The sequence below is a fragment of the Culex quinquefasciatus genome, chromosome 3, assembly GCF_015732765.1.
Source record: "Culex quinquefasciatus strain JHB chromosome 3, VPISU_Cqui_1.0_pri_paternal, whole genome shotgun sequence".
Classification (NCBI taxonomy): domain Eukaryota; kingdom Metazoa; phylum Arthropoda; class Insecta; order Diptera; family Culicidae; genus Culex; species Culex quinquefasciatus.
The window spans coordinates 86,589,108-86,607,908 of NC_051863.1; the positions used below are offsets into that span (position 1 = coordinate 86,589,108).

An 18,801-nucleotide genomic window follows, 5' to 3' on the forward strand; every position below is an offset into this window, starting at 1 on the left:
TCTAACTTATCCTCGGCGGTGTGGGTCTTCAACCGAGAACCACCATCCACCGTGAGCAGGAACGACGGAGTAACCAGCAGCCTAAATCACTGGTGGAGGGGTAACTTTGAATCACAATTTTCGCAGATTTGTACGCCGCTCCGAAGGGGGGGGAGCACTTCAAAGACGCCGACGCGGACTACGACAGTGAAGAAAACGTTAGTTTACTTTGGGTTAGTTTGTTTTAGTTTCAAGAGCGCTGCTTATAAATTAAATTGCTCCAAAACGTTCTTAAAAATTCTCTAAAATTTGTTTATTTACATTTTTGACTGCTCGAATACATCAAAACAAACATTTTTGCAGTGCGGCTAGTTTCACGGAAAACTGCAAGAACTCATATTGCATGGCAACCCTGACTGCATGAACAAGAATTTTCATTCGAGCATGATCTGGCCACGATGAGCACGATGAGCGCGATCTGGCGCGATTTGCCGCGATGAGCAAATAACAACCACGATGAAGGTGCGATGTGCGAATAAGGTGGAATTTGATGCGATTTGATGCGATTTTAATCAAATCGTGGAGTGTCATCCCCCTCGGGATCCGGCCTTCAAGCAGGAACGAGTAGAAGTGAGCAGCTCCGATTATCATGTCGACCTTGCGGGACACGTTGAACTCCGGGTCGGCAAGTGCTAGATGCTCCGGAATCTTCCACTGGGCGATCGGGATGGTAACGGGCGGGGTCTCACAAGTCACCTTGCGCACGGCTGACACGGGATCTGACCTCGGTACTGACCTTGTGCTTGGCGTTCGTGATCGTGCTGTCAACACAAGAGATGGCGACGTTGGCAACCTTGCGAAACAGGTGAAGTTGCTGGCACAGGTGTTCGCTCGTCACGTTGGGTTGAGATCCGGTATCCAGCAGGGCACGAGCGAGGTGTTCTTTGCCGTAGCTGTCCAAAACGGCGAGCACCACCGTCGACAGCAGCACGCTGGCGCTGCTCGACTTCGTAACGGCATTCACGGGAGCGGGGGTGGCTACGATGGGGTTCGTGTCCTGCAATCCGGGGCCGGGATGGATCATCGAGTGGTGGCGCTTGTTGCAGTGCTTGCAGTGGTACTTCGAGCGACAGTTCCGGGCAAAGTGGTCGCTTCGGAAGCAGTTACTGCAGAGCCTCTTGTCTGTGACCACCCTCATGCGCTCCGAAACGTTCATGCCGTTGAACGCAGCGCAGTCCATGATCGAGTGCCTTTATTTGTCGCAGGCGGGGCTCAGCGGGAAAGTCTTGGGCGGGGTTTCTACTGCGGCGTTCGAGTTGACGCGGGTTTCGAACGGCTTCTTGGGCGCGGGATTGTGGCTTCCGGACTTCGGTGCGACCTGCTGCGGGCGGTTGATCTGGATCGTATCGCGTACGCGTGCGCGCCTCTGCAGGAACTCGATCATCGCGCTGAAAGTTGACCGCTCTTCCTTCTGACCGATCGATTCCTCCCAAGCACTCAGCGAAGCGTCGTCTAACTTGTCGTCCAGCATCTCGATCAGGATCGAGCTCATCTGCTCGATCGGTTCCCCAAGCTGCTTTAAGGTCTGCGTGCAGTGCTTCGACGGAGTCGTTGGGGATCTTGGGGTACTTCAACAGCATCCGGATGTGCTTCTTCCGCAGAAGGTTCTTGTCGTTGTAGTGCTTGGTGAGCGTTTCCCAAGCGATGGCGTAGCCCTGAGCGGAGCGGAGTTTGCGACCTTGCCAGCAGCTTCTCCGAAAAGTGACGACCGGAGGAAGTGGAACTTCAGCACACGCAAAGATATTCCGGTGACCATTGGATGCTCACTCGCCTTAACCCATCAGATGTTCAAAACTCTGAACATCAGATGTTCAAAGCGTTTAATAAATCACAAACACAGCCACACTCTCGATCATACGATATATTTTTTGTCTTAGTATGCGTTATTTTTGCGTTTCGCCACTGCCAAGCGATAAAACCGATAAAACTCTTCTTCATCCTTTTTAAAATAGCCGAGTCTTCTTGTTGAACCAGCTTGACGTTTCACATTTTTCCCGTTGTTATTTTTCCTTCTCGCATCGGTCGGTCGGGATTTACGGAGTTCCGTGGGATCACCGGAACTATCGCCACTTTGCTAAGCCAAAAGTGGTTCCTGTATGGATGTGCCGTAAAATGTGTCACGTGGCCTTGCGAGTTTGGCCCTCAGTCGTGTGGTGTTCGTCGAGATCAGTTGGCGAATCAACGCGCGAGAATCCGCGAGAAAGTGCTAGAAGATTCTTGAATTCATTGAAAAAATGTGTCGCGTGGCTTTGCGAGTTTGGCCCTCAGTCGTGTGGTGTTCGTGGGGGAGATCAGTTGAAAGTGCTAGAAGATTCTTGAATTTATTGATAGAAGGCTTCGAGTCGTCTTGTATATATTGTCTTCCTGTTTTTGAGCCGGTTGTTTGCGGTCCGGACTGGGTAAATTCGTGGTTAAGTTGGTTGTAAAGAAGTCGTGCGCGAAGAACTTCATGAAATCGATTGAAACAGTTCGGTGTATCAGCACTATTTGAGGTTTACATGTAACGAAAAATACGTTACTAAAAATTTCATTTTGTTTTGAAAGCCCTTCCCACAGCATCGATGCTCGGATGTATAATTAAGTCCTTCTCAAAGCGTCGAAGCTCGGAAGGCAAAGATTATGTTTCACTTTCTGGTCATATCATCTACCAATAATAAATCCGGATTTATTTTAAATTGTACGTCACCGAAGAATGCGTTAATTAAAATTTCATTTCGTTTTGAAAGTCCATCCCAAAGCATCGTTGCTCGGATGGCACGCCGGCGGTAAGAAGTATAAAAATACGCGAATGATAAGTCCTTCTCATAGCGTCGTAGCTCAGAAGGCAACGATTATGGTTCACATTCTGGTCATATCATCTACCAAGATGAATCCTGACCTTCCATTTCCTTCCCCTACTAACACAATTCCCCCACTTCCCGTGATGCTTGAAGGAGATGCTGTGGATTCAACGGTCTCATGCGGTGTCAACAGATATAGAGCGACAAACTCTGTGTCTGATGAGTCTGCAACTTCAACTATCGGACTAACATTCCTACCTTTGTTGAACTGCATCTCCTTGGGGGGGCGCCGGTATTGACTTAAAGCAGAGATCTTCAGGGGTTATACAGTGAGGATGATTAGCTCCCACTACTCATCTGTTGGTTCATTGTGTAACTTCAGCTGATCCGTCAATAACGGAGTAGCAGCTCATTGGCAGTCAACCATGCTCATGCTCATGCTCCATGTGTATGGATGTGCCGTGTGCCAAGTTGTGAGATTCAAAGTGCTTGCTGTCAAACAAAAGGTACGCGTGAAGAAGATTTATAATCTGAGAGGAACTGGCAAGCAGCAAACGTCCGCCTGCGCCAGACACTCAAATTTACCAGATTATTTTCCGAGTGGCGAGTTGGTGTGGAGGTGTTGAACCACACCAAGGCCGCGAGCGTCATTCTAATGTGCGAAGCGATCGTGGATCGCCCCGGCCAGGTGTCGCCAACATTGCACAAAGTGTGTGATTACAACAGCAACAAGGTCAAGGACCTGCAAGAGGTGCTGTTCGAAAAGCACTTTGACGAGCGCAACGTTTTCCCTTAAATCGTGACGAAGGTAACTCCTGCCAGTCCCGAGTGATGCTGATTGGCCCAAGCTGTTGACCCTCCACGACCGGATGAACATCAAGTCTCAATCCTCCGTGCGGCAAAAATCTTCTTGATCCGCTCAGCTGTCAGGATCACCGCTCGCGCAACCCCTCGTCCCGAGCGCGGATCGCGACGACGTAACTTCAACAGCCGATCGCAATCGGGACCGGCCGAATCCCTTGGTTCTAGGTAAGATTGAATGTATTTTCCCCGATTAAACTTTAATGACATTACTGATTTTCAGCATGAACTCGGAACCGAACATTTCTACGAGTGAATCCACCCGGCGTCGATGACCACGTTAGTCCGTTGACCACTACTCGCGACGACTGGACCTGATTCGTATCGAGCAAGTTCGTCTTACCGACGTCGAACCCCTTTTGCCGTCGGCCGTCAAGTCCAGTTCGCAGCCGATCTATCACCGCTTTCGCAGTCCTTCACCGAGGCGTCGCTCTAGAAGTCTATTCAGAATTCGCCGTCCTGGCCGGCAACGATCATCGCTGACCTCCAACTAACGATTGCGGCACAGCCGTCGGATCACCGCTCATGCAAACCTTCCCGAGCGCGGTATGCATTGTCGCACCTTCAACAGCTACGATCGCGAACCTGACCGGACGGATCCATGCTGGGGTCCGGGTTTTGTCTAAAAGCATGGTTACGACGATTGGCCCAGACGAACTACGAGCACATGAAGTAGTGTGAACGCATGCGTGTGTGTTGGTGGTCCGTCGAGGCAAACCCCAGCGCCCTCAGGAGGTTCAAGTCGTCGCCGATTCGGGGAACCGGCGACAATACCGAAGCTAGGGTCCTCGAGGGAATCACCGGCTCAAGCGCAAACTGATCCTGCGTGATCTGGAACTGCCGCCAACAGGTTCGTGACTCGTGGTGTCGTAGGGATGACCAAACAACTGAGAATTATTTTAAAAGGTTGAGTAACTTTTTATAAAATTTAGAGAAAATTGATGTATTAATTTACAACTAATAAAAAAAGGTGCTGTGTGTTTTTCGATAACTTATTTTTTCTCTTAGGAGAAATATTTATCGAAGCAGCCAATTTGTTCTGTTAAACCAAAAAATAAACTAATTCGATTGTGATTTTATGGTAATTTCGATTGATTTAGTTTGAATTTTGGTTTAACGACAACAGAAATGGTCTGTTTTGATAAATAATCTCTGGTGATATTTGGTTTGCGTCCTGGGGTATCGAATAAATCCACCTGGTGGAAAAAAGCGGAACTAATCTGGATGCTGTAACGAACAGTGGCACCGCCAGTGGTGAATAGGTGAAACATAAAAAAATGCGTGCGATGGCACGCACACATTGAAACGAGCTTTCAAATTGCCGCTTTGAACATCGAATGCGCATGATTGTTTATGACCATCCAATGTTCAAGAATTTTGTGCCAATGGTCAGAAAATTCGCATTGGCGGTTTTGCGTGCACGCACGAGATCTCACTCGACGAGTGGATTAGGGAGAGGAACGTGTCGTGGAACGTGAGCCACTTGCTGTAGTCGCCGTCGAACTCCGGGAGCGTGATTGTCGGGAGCTTCACGTTCGACAGGCCAGACAGCAGCGCAGGGCGACTCGTTTCTGGGATGGGCGCGGGGGGTCTTGGTTCCTCAGGGGGCAGTTTCTCGAGCAAGCGGGCTTTGCACTTAAAGTACAGCTCCTTCACAGACGCACGCTGCTGCAGGCAGCCCATCTCGAACACGTCGGTGTCGTCCAACTCGTACTGCGCCATCAGCGACTCAAACGTCTCAAGCTAATCTGCCCAACCGGAGGGGAACTTCACTTTTCTGCTCCTCCGCGTAGCTGTTCAGAAACTGCTTCACTCGCGCCAGTGACTCGTTCACCACCTTCAGCCGCGTCTCGAACTGACGGATCTTCTTCTCAGCCGCAGACATCACGGCCACTTCCGGGGCGGCACACGTGGACGAATGGACGAGGCTGGAACGGGTAAAGACCCAGGAAGTACCGCAAATGGGGGATGAGAGATTGGAGCCACTCCAACTTCTTCGCGGCAGGCGCGGCGCACTAGCAGTGCAGCGGACAGCACGTGCGAGAAATGTGCGGCCTCGTGATCCCCGAAGTGAGGTTACCTAACCTCCAAACTTCCTACGTTGTGTTGGGGTCGGGGCGTGCCAAGAGGTATCCTGGTCACGGCACCAAAATGATGGGGGACACTGCGGGTGCGGGGATTCGTGGCAGCTCACGAGCTGGGACGGGACCGTTTTCCACCGCTGGGGATCGTTTCGGGGGGCACACGCCGGTCACACCGGACAATTCAGCGCAACACACGCCACCCTTGGGGAGCACACGTGACCGAACTGTGCTGGGCGAGTAGCGACGTTAGCGGGCGGGATCGGGGCAGCTCACAGGCCAGGTGATAGACGGCACTATCGGGGGATCACTTTCCGGGGGGGGGGAGGGGGGGGGCGATCGTTCTGTGCGAGTGGAAAACTTTTATTGGTGGGGATTTCAACAATTTCTTCTCCATCTACACCTCCTGTCATTCGTCCAAACTTGTCTAGATAGCGCTGTGCGCTATTTGTGTTTTGTGTACAGGGATAGTTCAATTTTGATACCCAACATAACAGTTATCAAAAGTTCAAAATCGCTTCAAGTGTATTGGAGGCACTTCAAAATGACAAACTATCGACTTTCAATTAACTGCTTTATCATAAATCAACTAAACTTAGTAGATTAATGAGGTGAACGGACAATTTTTTGGCCTAAATATGGGACCCTTATTAGTCATTTATATTTGTAATTTTTTATTACATTTTTTTGGCAAACCAATGTCAGGGTCGTAATGAGGACATTCTCCCGCGTCGATTGATATATAAAATTTGGAACTTTACTAAAGATTTAGGGATTATAACACCGAATAATGTTACCGCACATGGTTGTACGGACAATTTTTTGATACACTGTAAGTGTGCTTGAGTGTGACTACGTTGTTTCCAAGTTCTAAATGTGTTGAAAATAATAATTAATTGAAAGTATCCAATTCGTGTTGTTTTATACACTCAGAACTGGGCATCGGCATACGAGAGGATAAGGAGCACGATTCGGTAGTAAAATGGTACTGTGGGCGGACGGAGAGGATAAATCCCGAAATTACCAAGAGTACTTTACTCATAGGTTCATCTTCAAAAAAAGTTCATCCATCAAAAAAAAAAAAGTACAGGAACCGAGACTCGAACCCAAGACCTTCGGCATATGGGTCATTCCACCTGAAGTGTGCAAGGAAAAATGCAAATTTGAAAATTACCATCTCCGATTCTGCTCAAAATTTTCAAAGCTGTTGAGACTATCAAAACATGCAAAAATCCCGAATTTCATCCAAATCGGACCACCCGCTCCATTTTTGTACCCTCCCTAAAATCGACTTTTTGGCGATTTTTGAGCGAAGCCCCTATCTTCAAACGACGATAACTCAGTAACCACAAATCTTAGATAGTCGGTCTTAGACTCAATTTTGAAGGAAATTAGACGTAGAATCCATTTCCGTGATCAAAATTTAGATTAGCATATTATTTCTACCTGTATTGCGCAATCGAAAACTTTAAATGGCCGTATCTCAAAACAGCCCTATTTATTTTTTTAAATTTGACTTTACCATCGTATTCCCCGTCCAATTTTACATAAGAATCACTTATCGACAGAAAGGAATATGTTTCGTTCCAGAGATATCGAATTTTAAAGTTTTAAGTATTTTAGATTACCTGTATTTGCTTTATTTGCCGCATCTGCTAGAAGCACTCAGGCGCGCTGATCAATAACTGCTACCTGGTTATTTATTGAAATAAGATTTCATCCCAATTAATCATTAGCAAATTAGGCATAAATTGAATGTACACCACAGTAGGAAACTGCTGTAGAATCATAAATAAAAAAAATGTATACGGTGAACTTGTGTGCTAGCCCACAGGATAGAGCAAGAACGACACGCAATACAGGGCAGAATGGAATTCCCGCAGATCTAGCAGGAAATTGCAATTGATCTTGCAAGTAACACTTCAGAAAAAGAGTACGATACATTATCGTGTTAAAAATTATGAATCAACATGAATAAAACTATTATGAAGCATGGAGGAGGATTTCTGGCAAGTATAAAACTGAAAAATGTTAGAAAATCAGAAAGATTAATTAATCAAGATCAAATTCAGTGGTGTTGATTTTGACACCGTCCGAACAATAATCTTTTTTTAGTTTGTCAACCATTTCGAAATCTTGCAAGACGATACAGCTGCTGTCTACATGTATCAGAAGTATATGATTTTGTTTTTGAAATTAAATGTACCAGAATTGAAAAAATAAATCATCAATTATTCAGATCAAACAGGCTCACAATATAAAAATCGGTTTAATATGATCAATCATTCAAACCGTAAGGCAGATTTTGAGGTTTTTACTGAATGGCACTATTTAGCTACCGCACATGGCAAAAGTTCTAGAACCCATGAGAATTATTTCATCTACTACATCATGTTTATAGGGCCTAATAAAAAAAAACTCTAGATTTGTTCTCGCTTCAAATAAAAGAAATAATTTGATAAAGTGGGAAGGAATGAGGAATTAGAAAAAAATATTAAAACAATAGAAAAAAGAATATTTTTTTTTTAATATTGTAAAAACGTTGTAGAATTTGCAAATAAATATAAACGTTCAAATTTTACTTAATATGGTTCAATGACACTGTGATCAGGAAAAACAGTGCATTAAAAATTACCCAATAAATATTCCTTACACAAAAAATAGATTGTTCAAGGTATTGATTATCTCAAAATCGTATAAAAATATAAAAATAATTCATCTTACAGAACAACAGGTAGTAATTATTGATCAGCACGACTGAGTGCTTCTAGCATATGCGGCGAATGTAGCTAATTTAGGTAATCTCAAATACTCAAAACTTTAAAATTCGATATCTCTGGAACGAAACATATTCCTTTCTATCGATAAGTGATTCTTATGTAAAATCGGTGGTGAGGTCAAATTTAAAAAATAAATAGGGCTGTTTTGAAATACGGTCATTTCAAGTTTTCAATTGCGCAATACAGGTAGAAATAATATGTTAATCTAAATTTTGATCACGGAAATGGATTATACGTCCAATTTCCTTCAAAATTGAGTCTAAGACCGACTATCTAAGATTTGTGGTTCCTGAGTTATCGTCGTTTGAAGATAGGGGTTTCGCTCAAAAATCGCCAAAAAGTCGATTTTTTGGGAGGGTACAAAAATGGAGGGGGTGGTCCGATTAGGACGAAATTCGGGATTTTTGCATGTTTTGATAGTCTCAACAGCTCTGCCAAATTTGAGCAGAATCGGAGATGGTAATTTTCAAATGCTGTTCCGCTTCAGATGGAATGACCCATATTCAACCGTGTCTTTGCCGTATGGGCCACCATGGTTCGGTGACTAAGTGGCTTTCATTTGTCCATATAAGCCACTCAATAGGATGAACTGTTCCAATGAACGAATGAACACGCGAGAGGACTATACTCTCGCAAAATAGCGCTTTCCTCACGTTTCTTTTCTTGAGGACTATCCCCTCGTTCTTTAACTTTGGATGTACGAAAAATAAAAATAATCAAATAAAGGGAAAACAAAGTAGCAAAACCCGCAATAAAAATCACGCAGTCTCCACGTGACGAAAGGTCATGCATATCTCACGTGAAGTTCTTGCTAATTCCACCTGATACGATAGAGAACAGCCATCATGGGTCGACACGCTGCAGATTTTGCTTCCACCGGGAATTCACGTCAATGCTGCATGATAACCAATATGGAAAAAAATCACATATATGTTCATGCAGCTTTGTGGTGAAAACTATTTTGAGTGTAATCATGAAGGAAAATAATTCAGCCGTCATATTTTTGGTTCCAAAATAAAACGAGTACCGTCATCAGGGGTGAGATTGGGTCATACAAAAATCCTGAAATTTGAATGACCCAATTTCACCTCTCAGACCCAATGTCACCCATGATGACGGTTTTCAATAAACTTACGAGTGTACTGGATCTAGATGGTTTCTTTTCCAAAATGGTAATCCCTTGATACTTGAATGGTTTAGAAAATTCTATGAATTCAGCTCTTTCCGGGTTTATAGTTAATGGTGCTACGATTAAATCCGCTCTCTCCGCAACAAGTTCTCCAATCAATCCATTCCACTCCTTTTTCACTGTAGTACCAATACCAGTAGTATGATTTTTCAATTGGTAATGCCCAAACTGACCATCCGGAGATAGCGCTAAATCGTAGGTGAAATTAATCCTTTGAGCTAGTGCTTTCAACAAATCAATGCAGTATCCTTTGCAGCAGTAATCGTTCTCTAAAATTATTTTAAAATTACGCATACATTTATTATGAGACACATTTAATTACCGTTTCCGTCAGTGCTGTTAAAATGAGGACAAACTATTTCGTCATCTTCGCAGTCGATTTCATCGTCCTGCAATCGACGAACATATACGAACGGTTTTTCCTCAATCGTTAAAACTTTCAAATGCGTTGGGATCATGATTCCTTCTGGTTTCTTCTCTGTGTTTCCCGGCCATATGAGCAATGTGTCGTTTATTTTAAGTTTCATTCGTCCTTTCTCACTGTCGTAGAAGAAACTTCCAACCTTAATATTCTTTTTTACCAGTGATGAAGCGGGTTGTTGCACATTAATGACATCGTACTCTGCATATATTCTATCACCATTACTGTCGAAAGCAACCTATCGTTGAATGATAGTAAATCATTTATTAGCATTTAAAATAAATCTAATTTAATCCACCTACGTGGTTGGTGCCTTCCTCACTCCTTAAAAAAATATTCTCATAGATCTTTACAATTTAAGACTCGTCTAAAGGTCTTTCGATTACCTAACCAACGATGGGCCGGATAATTGATACCGACACCGTTCCGGCTCCGAAAAAGTACATACATATTACTTAAGTGGTCATAACTTGAGCCAGAGTTGCCAGATCTTCAACGTTTTGGACTCATTGGATAGGTCTTTAAATTACTCATCGATCGATGGGTCGCATAACGGATCCAGACATAGTTTACATACAAATAAGTTAGATCCGGCTTCAAAAAAGGACATAAATATCTCTTAAGTGTTCATAACTTGAGACAGGGTTACCAATTCTTCCATATTATCAACTCATTGGAAAGGTCTTTCAATTACCTATCGATCGATGGGTCGGATGACGGATTCGGACACAGTTTACATACAAATGAGTGAAATCCAGCTTCAAAAAAGTACATAAATATCTAGTAAGTGGTCATAACTTGAGGCAGGATTGCCAGATCATCAATATTTTGGACTCATCAGAAAGGTTGTCACTTCCTCATTTCTGAAGCACGCATGAGATCAGTACAAAAGAAGTTTTAGGAGTTGCAATGGTATTGGTTTCCCGTCCCAAAACCACAGAGAAGCAAACTACCTTAAGTTCGTTTCCAATGGAACCAATTTTTACTAATCGAGCCCTCCCAAATAAAGAAATATTCAAATTTTTACAAACAGAAAACACAGAGAGACTTGTTTAAACGTACTTACATCTATTTGGCGAATTAATAACTATTTGGCGTCCTTATCAGGCCCGTGCTACTGACGTAGCTTGCTGAAGCCGCCACCAAATGTTTGGTGGCGCTGTTTCGGGAATAACATTTCAGAGGGTCACAAAACAAAAAATAAATGTAGTCCTTTTTAGTTCGTGTATTTAAGTAAAAATTGTGTTTAAATTAAAGTACTGTGTTTTTACTGTGATTTCGTGTTGTTTTAATTGTGAAACCCGTGAATTCCGGAAGCCACCCTACGCACGGACTACCCATACCCAACGAACCAGGCCCGGACCAGCCAGCCCAATCCGATCCGGTCGATGCTGGGGGCCACCAGAGCTGTCGAAGGCTAGGTTGTACTCCGGCTCCCCAACATTCTGGTCCTTCGAACCGGATCGGACGGATCCTGGTTCGCGGGAGGAAGGACGGTTGGACGCTACATTGCCGTTTGTGGACGAGGTTCGTCGCCATTGGACTACGGCGTTGCACGGTTCGCCATCGCTGCTGGGAACAATCAAAGCGCGCCAACGGTTTGGCCATTCATCCCTGGGACAATAGGACATTGTACCCTCAACCCGGACAACGAACTTCGCGCTTGGACATCTACGCGCCAACGTGTTGCGTTTGGTAAGTGGAACCACTACGTATATGTCCGCCGAAGCGGTCAGACATTCCCGGTACTGACACACCTCCCATCCACATCTACGCTGTAAATTCCGCTGGAGCGAACCGCTGCGTGCGTCCCATTGGATCGAGCGAGCCATCTGCTACGCGCTGCGCGGCGAGAGTGCGTTTCCGGTCACGGTCAGCCATTTTCTGGGACATCCGGTCAGCCATTTCCTGGACCATCCGATTGCTGCGTTGCTGCCGGAGCCATCCGACTGCTGCGTTGACACACTGTTCCAGAAAGGACACCTTTTGCCCAGGTAAAATATTCTAAGCACAGTGTATGTCAGCCGAAGCGAGTCGCTACCGTGAAACTAACACCATTTTTCGACCACACAACTCTTTACTACGCCCGAACCGGCTGGACGCCGGTGATTGCACGTGCTGTGACCACGTGGAGGTCGCTGACTATCTGCACGACTCCAAGCCGACACGCGGCGACTCCGAGGTCGCTGGAGATCTACACGACGATCTGCACGACTCCAAGAGGACATCTAACGGTGGCTACAACCGTTTGCTACCGTTCAGACCACCCGAGAAGGACGACATCAACGTGACTGACACGTGCCAAGACGGATCGCCACGTGGACTGAAGAGGCTGCGCAACTGTTCGTTTCTACCGGTGAGTGCTAATGAATAGTATATTGCCGAAGCTAAGACGACAGAAATACACCATTTTAAATCGAGTTTGTATCCTCTTCGCTTACACCACGCATCCCTGAGGTCATCCCATCCGCTGATTGATTTACGATCTGATCTGGTTCACGTTGTTTTTGGTCGCTGCTACTGTTTCTCCAGGTGAGATACACTAGCAAAGTATATGGCTTGCCGAAGCCAAGGCACCGTTGATACTACATTTCCACCTCTTCTTCGCACACCCACGCATTCAATTTGAGCTGCCCACTTGACCGCTAAGGACATTTTGGTTTGACGTCTCGAGCTACCTGGTGCTTCCGGTTCTGATTGAACTCCCAACTGCTTTGGGTACGATCAGTTACTGCTAAAAGTAAGTAATTTGCTACAGCAGTATATGTTCTTGCCGAAGCCAGGACGAAACGGAATACTACAGCACCACACTTTTTCGGTTTACATTCTCTGACGTCATGGCACCCCGGAAGTCCTTGTTAGGACCGACGCTGAAGGCGTTGACCGTTAAATACCAAGAGTTACAAGCAGCGCTCAATGACATCTTCAAATTTGCTGATAAATTTAAGGCGGAAACAACCGCTTCCCAGGTGAGTGTGCGATTGGAAAGCCTCAACAAGCTGTGGGAAGTTTTGTGCACTACCTTGGTGGAAATCAAATCCCACAAAGACTACAACCCTGAGGATGACCCTACCTACAAAAAGGACCGCGAAACGTTGACTGAAGGCTACTACCGAGTAAAATCCCTTCTACTGGACAAGCTGAAGGAACGACAGGAAGTTCCTTGTGAACCGACCCACAACGACACGATTGTTGGGGGGACTGATCACGCCCGTTTGCTTCAGATCAAGCTTCCTATGTTCAAGGGGAACATCGACGAGTGGCTGAGTTTTCGTGACTTGTTCCTCTCACTCATCCACTGGAAGTCTGACCTACCGGATGTGGAAAAGTTCCACTATCTAAAGAATTGTCTTGACGACAAGCCCAAGAGGATCATCAGTGGACTTTCAACCACGTCGGTCAACTACAAGCTGGCATGGGATCGTTTGCAGAGGTACTACAACAACCACAAGGTACTTAAGCAGCGACTGGTGCAATCGTTGTTTACCCTTCCAACCCTCGCCGAGGAATCTGCCACCGATCTGCATTCCCTCGTTGACGAGTTCGAGCGTGTTCTGAACACCCTCGATCAGGTGGTCTCACCCGTTGACTACAAGGATCTTCTGCTGGTTAATTTACTCGTTACGCGTCTGGATCCTGTTACGCGTCGCGCATGGGAGGAAGTATCTACGGCGAAAGATTTGGTTAGAGATTCGCTAGGTGATTTTGCAGATGATTCAAGGGAGGAATCTGCTAACGACACGACGAAGAATTATGTTCCGAAGCAAGTCCGATAACGCGATCATTATCAGACTCTCTGTTTTCCTTTCACCAACAAACCGAGCCCGATAACATGATCATTATCGGACTCTCTGTTGCTCTTTCCCAACAAGCCCAAGCTTGTTGATTTAGGCTCACCTGGCTAGGAAGGATTTGTCTACCTGAAATCCTTCCAACTAGCTAGCTAGGATAAGTTTTAGAAATAAGCCACCAGTCTGTAACTACCTCTTAAGCGGAGCGAACACGGCTCAAATAAAAATGCTTAAAGACCCAACCTGTCTTTAATTATAATTGGCGCAGCCGGTCGGCGTCGATCAACCTCAGAGCAGAATCAAATAGTGCATGCGTGTGATTAATAACCATTCGCGAAGTGTGTTCCCGGACAAATACGGAATTAATCCCGAACGTCACCGGAGTATTCGAGCATCATCGGAACATCGGAATTGAGGACACCGCCAACAGAGGAACCTGAGGAGCAGTACTCGACGAGGACCACCACGACTAGCAACTTAATTGATTTGAGAGCCATCCCGCCATACGTCGCATCAAGAGGATGACTCAGTGAGAATCAAAAGAGAAGAGTAGAAGTGAAGTGAAGAAAAACGACTGGAAAAAATGTACCAGTTCGTAAATATGGAACCACAGTTCCAACAAATTTTATTAAAAAGAGTTCTTGAGCTAAAAACAAGACTCAATCATGATATAGAAGATGGAAATATATCCTCTTCTCTTATAAAAGACCTGAGTGCCCTGTTAAAATGGGGTGCAAAAATTGGCCTCCTTGGGGAGTCAGATGTCAAAAACGTTCAATATAATTTGAACATAGTACGAAAATGTACTAATCATACAATCAACGAATCAACATCAAGTGAATTGATGGATATAAGGATAAAGAATCAGCAGAAGGCAAGGAGCCAACTACCGGGATTGATGTTTGAAAACAGTCCAAAGTGTTTGATTGAAATGACAAGTCAGAATAGATCAACTCAAACGGACAACAAACAAATAAACAATCTTCAAGAAGAATCGCCAAGCAACGTTATCTTAATTGCAGAACGTAAAAAGTTCACCACTTCGAAAAACAAATTTACAAAAAGGACAAGAAACATATTTCAACGTCAACATCGCATGATACGGACCAACAATCCAGCAAACAACACGTCAACAAAAGTTCAATCGGAACAAAAAATCAACGGATGGATCAAGAATCAGCGAAGCCAACAAAAACCAAGGGAACAACAAGTTATCTAGAAATCAACGGAACTTCAAGTCAACGAATTGCATGTCATCGAATAGGTATGTGTTAACATATAAAGATAAGTTCGTAGATACAAATTCCAAAATTTTGTCAAATCAAAAGCTTTACGATAGGGGTAAAAAGTTGTCAATTGATCTTTTAACTAGAAAGTGGAAATACAAATCAACACCCCATAAATATGTTTTACCATGTAAGATAGTAGGCCAATTTCAAAATTATAAATTGCAAAACCGCTTTTACGATCGGGGTAAAAAAAAAAAACATTCATATAACAAGTAAAAACATCGTAGGTGACAGATCAGTGATTCAGACCGATTCAAATCAAAATGGCAAGACTTCTGTTAACTATATTAACAAAATATTTTGCAAAATTTTTGAAGTAAAACTGCTCACTCCATATCTAGACATCGTGAAATACGCTTTTAAGAAGCTGTTATCGAATGTCAAAGACACATGTTTTTTAAATGATTTTCATGATATTGGGCCGGGACCGTGGTGTAGGGGTAAGCGTGATTGCCTCTCACCCAGCCGGCCTGGGTTCGATCCCAGACGGTCCCGGTGGCATTTTTCGAGACGAGATTTGTCTGATCACGCCTTCCGTCGGAAGGGAAGTGAATGTTGGTCCCGGACTAACCTAAAAAAGGTTAGGTCGTTAGCTCAGTCCAGGTGTAGGAGTCGTCTCCCTGGGTCCTGCCTCGGTGGAGTCGCTGGTAGGCAGTTGGACTAACAATCCAAAGGTCGTCAGTTCGAATCCCGTGGTGGATGGAAGCTAAGGTGTAAAAGAGGTTTGCAATTGCCTCAACAATCAAGCCTTCGAACACCTAGTTTCGAGTAGGAATCTCGCAATCGAGAACGCCAAGGCAATGCTGTAGAGCGAATAATTTGATTTGATTTTTTTTCATGATATAACGACAATTAAACAAAATAAAACTGAAGAGACAGTTATTGATCGCATCTAAATTGCTTGATAACTAAAATTCAAATAGATAAAACAATATCCAATCAAAAGCTGCAAAAATATTTTGCCCAGAAAAAAAATGTTTTTTTTTTTATTGTGCCAATCTTTATTAAGATTGTTTCTATTTTGACACAATACTAATTTTTATGTAGCAAAATCACAAACAAATATAAAAAAAAATGTTTTAAAGAGTCATGCGAACATGATAGTAGCAGTTATTTGAAAGTAAAAAAAAACCGTAATCTCAATCATATGAGTACTTAATACGTTTTTTTTATTTTGATATAAAAAAAAAATCAACAAAAAAAATGTGTTGTACAAAACCAAGTACAAGGAAATTTCAAGATTGCTGTAGTATTCACAACAGAAAGATATAAAAGAACAATGCATATATTAGCTCAAACAGATATAATGTACACTAAAACATTTTTTTTATCTGTTTCGAATGTTGCTTTGAATTTAATATCAATATTTTTTTTATCTGAAGTTCAATGCAAACATAACAAAATAGTGTTTGCTGTGTAAAACAAACAATCGATTGGCGTAGACCAACAAGCATTTGTGAATTGTGTTCAATAAACTAAAATTATAACGATAATTTCAGAAGTTATTCAGAAATAAATGTCCCTAACATTTATTACAAGATGTGAAAAAAAATAAACACAAATTTAATTAATAAATTAGATACTATAAAAATAATAATGAAGAAAACATTCAACAATGGTTTTTTTAAGTCAAAGGCTTCTAAATAAGCTGATAAAAAGCTTAAATTTTAAAAAGAAAATCATTTTGCCACAACTGAAAACTATCAGAAGTAATTTTACTCTACGATTCATATCATTCAGAGAAATCTTGATGAATAAAAAAAATGTAAGCAGCTAGCAAAAAAAATCTATATAGACTTCTAAATTTCAAAATAAAAAAATCAACAGCAATTGTACGGCATACGAATATAATACGGAAAATAAACCTACCACGAATATTTTAGAGTTTTTGGTACTCTGAGATTTTGATGATAGAAAAATTAAACCACCCACATATTGACATTTTGTCATCATATTGTGAATAATAATATGTGTCCAAACAACACAGTATCAATTCAGAAAAATGAATGTTACAATCAAAAACAAAAAAAGCACACACAAACTGTAATTCAAAAACTTTGACCGATTAACATTGAGTTTAAAACGAATTATGATTTAAATTGAAAAAAAAAGTGCTTTCTTACTACTTTCAAATATTTAAAAACTAAAAAATTTAAAGCAAAATACAGATAAAAAATAGTCTCAGCTTTTCTGTGATTAAAAGTATTTGTTTTGTATGCTTATTTGATAAAAAAAAACTGTATTTCCTCAAAAAAAGAAAAAAAAAGACCAGTGTTCAAAAACCAATCCTGACAAGTCCAGATATATTTTTAGGATTTTATCAAGAAAAATTAAACGATACTGAAAACAACAGTGTTCGGACAATACAACATTAACAATGAAGAAAAGGTTTCAAAATGCCTAAAAGAAATTTAGTATATATTTTTTTTGTGAGAGTGGATAGAAATTCAATATATGATATACCACATAATCATAGACAAGATAGAAAAATTTGCAAAAGAACTTTGAAAAGTTTTTTTCTTCTCCCAAATGCAAAAAATCAATGGTTATAAATATACCAATATATTTAAAAATCTATTAGTACCTAAAGCTAAAATCAATGAATCAAAATGTACTTATAATCGTAATACGTTAAAATATAGGGTGAATACACCTTTAAACTTTTGTTTACATCACAAAATATAAGATTGCAAATAAAATGATTCAAATAGTGTGTGTCAACTAATAAAAAATTACTCAATTAAATTTCATTCTGACGGTACATTATAACTCATGACTCTCGCAACAAAACAAAAATAATCATAAAAAGGTTAAAAGTGTTCAATATGATTCAAAGTTAACTAAAACAATTAATTAAAAATAGTTTTATTTTTCAATTCAATGAAATCTTAAGTACAGAAAAAAACATTAGGAACATATTTTTCCTTTGACAAAATATAAAAGAATAGGAATTTAATCATACTAACTTTCAAAATCAGAAAACGTTATAAAAAATATGACTATGTTGTCTTAAAACAAGTAACTGAACTTAATTTAGGTAAAAAAAAAACAAAACACTGCCATGTATAACTAAAACATCGGAATACATTGGATCATTTTACAGTGAGAAATAGATGAAGATTTGAATCACAAAATTATGCATAAAAATCGTTGCACCACAGACATGAGTTCAAAAACTATTACAACTAATGAATTCTCAACAAACGATAACGTTAAGGATAATAATAATAAAAATTACATAAATTAAATCGGACAGTTATAAGCAATAAAAAAAATGTAGTACAAAATAACCTTGATGCCAAAAAGGCTAATTAGCATAAATTCAGTTCTAAAACCAATAAAACTGTTGTAAAAAAGTATCTCAAATATTGTGTTAACTGGTTGAAAAAAACAAACAATAATTACAAAAAAAATGTATATTTGAAATATTATAATGAAAACACATCCACTTGTGTTCATTTTCAAAAAAAAAGAAACAAAAAAAAAATCAAGAAGCAAACCATGAATAAAAAATGTATAATTACTCAGTTATTTCATGTAACATTTAATCTATTAACTCTTCAAACAAAA

The 18,801-nt window shown here is 41.7% G+C and overlaps 2 protein-coding genes across 7 annotated transcripts in view; one reads left to right on the forward strand and one right to left on the reverse strand.

Annotated features, from left to right (window-relative positions):
* Positions 1-18,801, forward strand: part of LOC6048845 (kinase suppressor of Ras 2) — a 207,923-nt gene that overhangs the window by 76,325 nt on the left and 112,797 nt on the right. The gene's annotated exons all lie outside the window — the stretch shown is intronic.
* Positions 1-18,801, reverse strand: part of LOC6052411 (glutamate [NMDA] receptor subunit 1) — a 211,166-nt gene that overhangs the window by 29,260 nt on the left and 163,105 nt on the right. For all 6 annotated transcript variants that reach the window (XM_038266329.1, XM_038266327.1, XM_038266328.1 and 3 more), the window contains 2 exons: positions 10,053-10,389; positions 9,677-9,999 (listed from right to left, as the gene is read on the reverse strand). In XM_038266329.1, the coding sequence (XP_038122257.1) occupies positions 9,677-9,999; positions 10,053-10,389 (660 nt within the window). The remainder of the gene's footprint in view (positions 1-9,676; positions 10,000-10,052; positions 10,390-18,801) is intronic.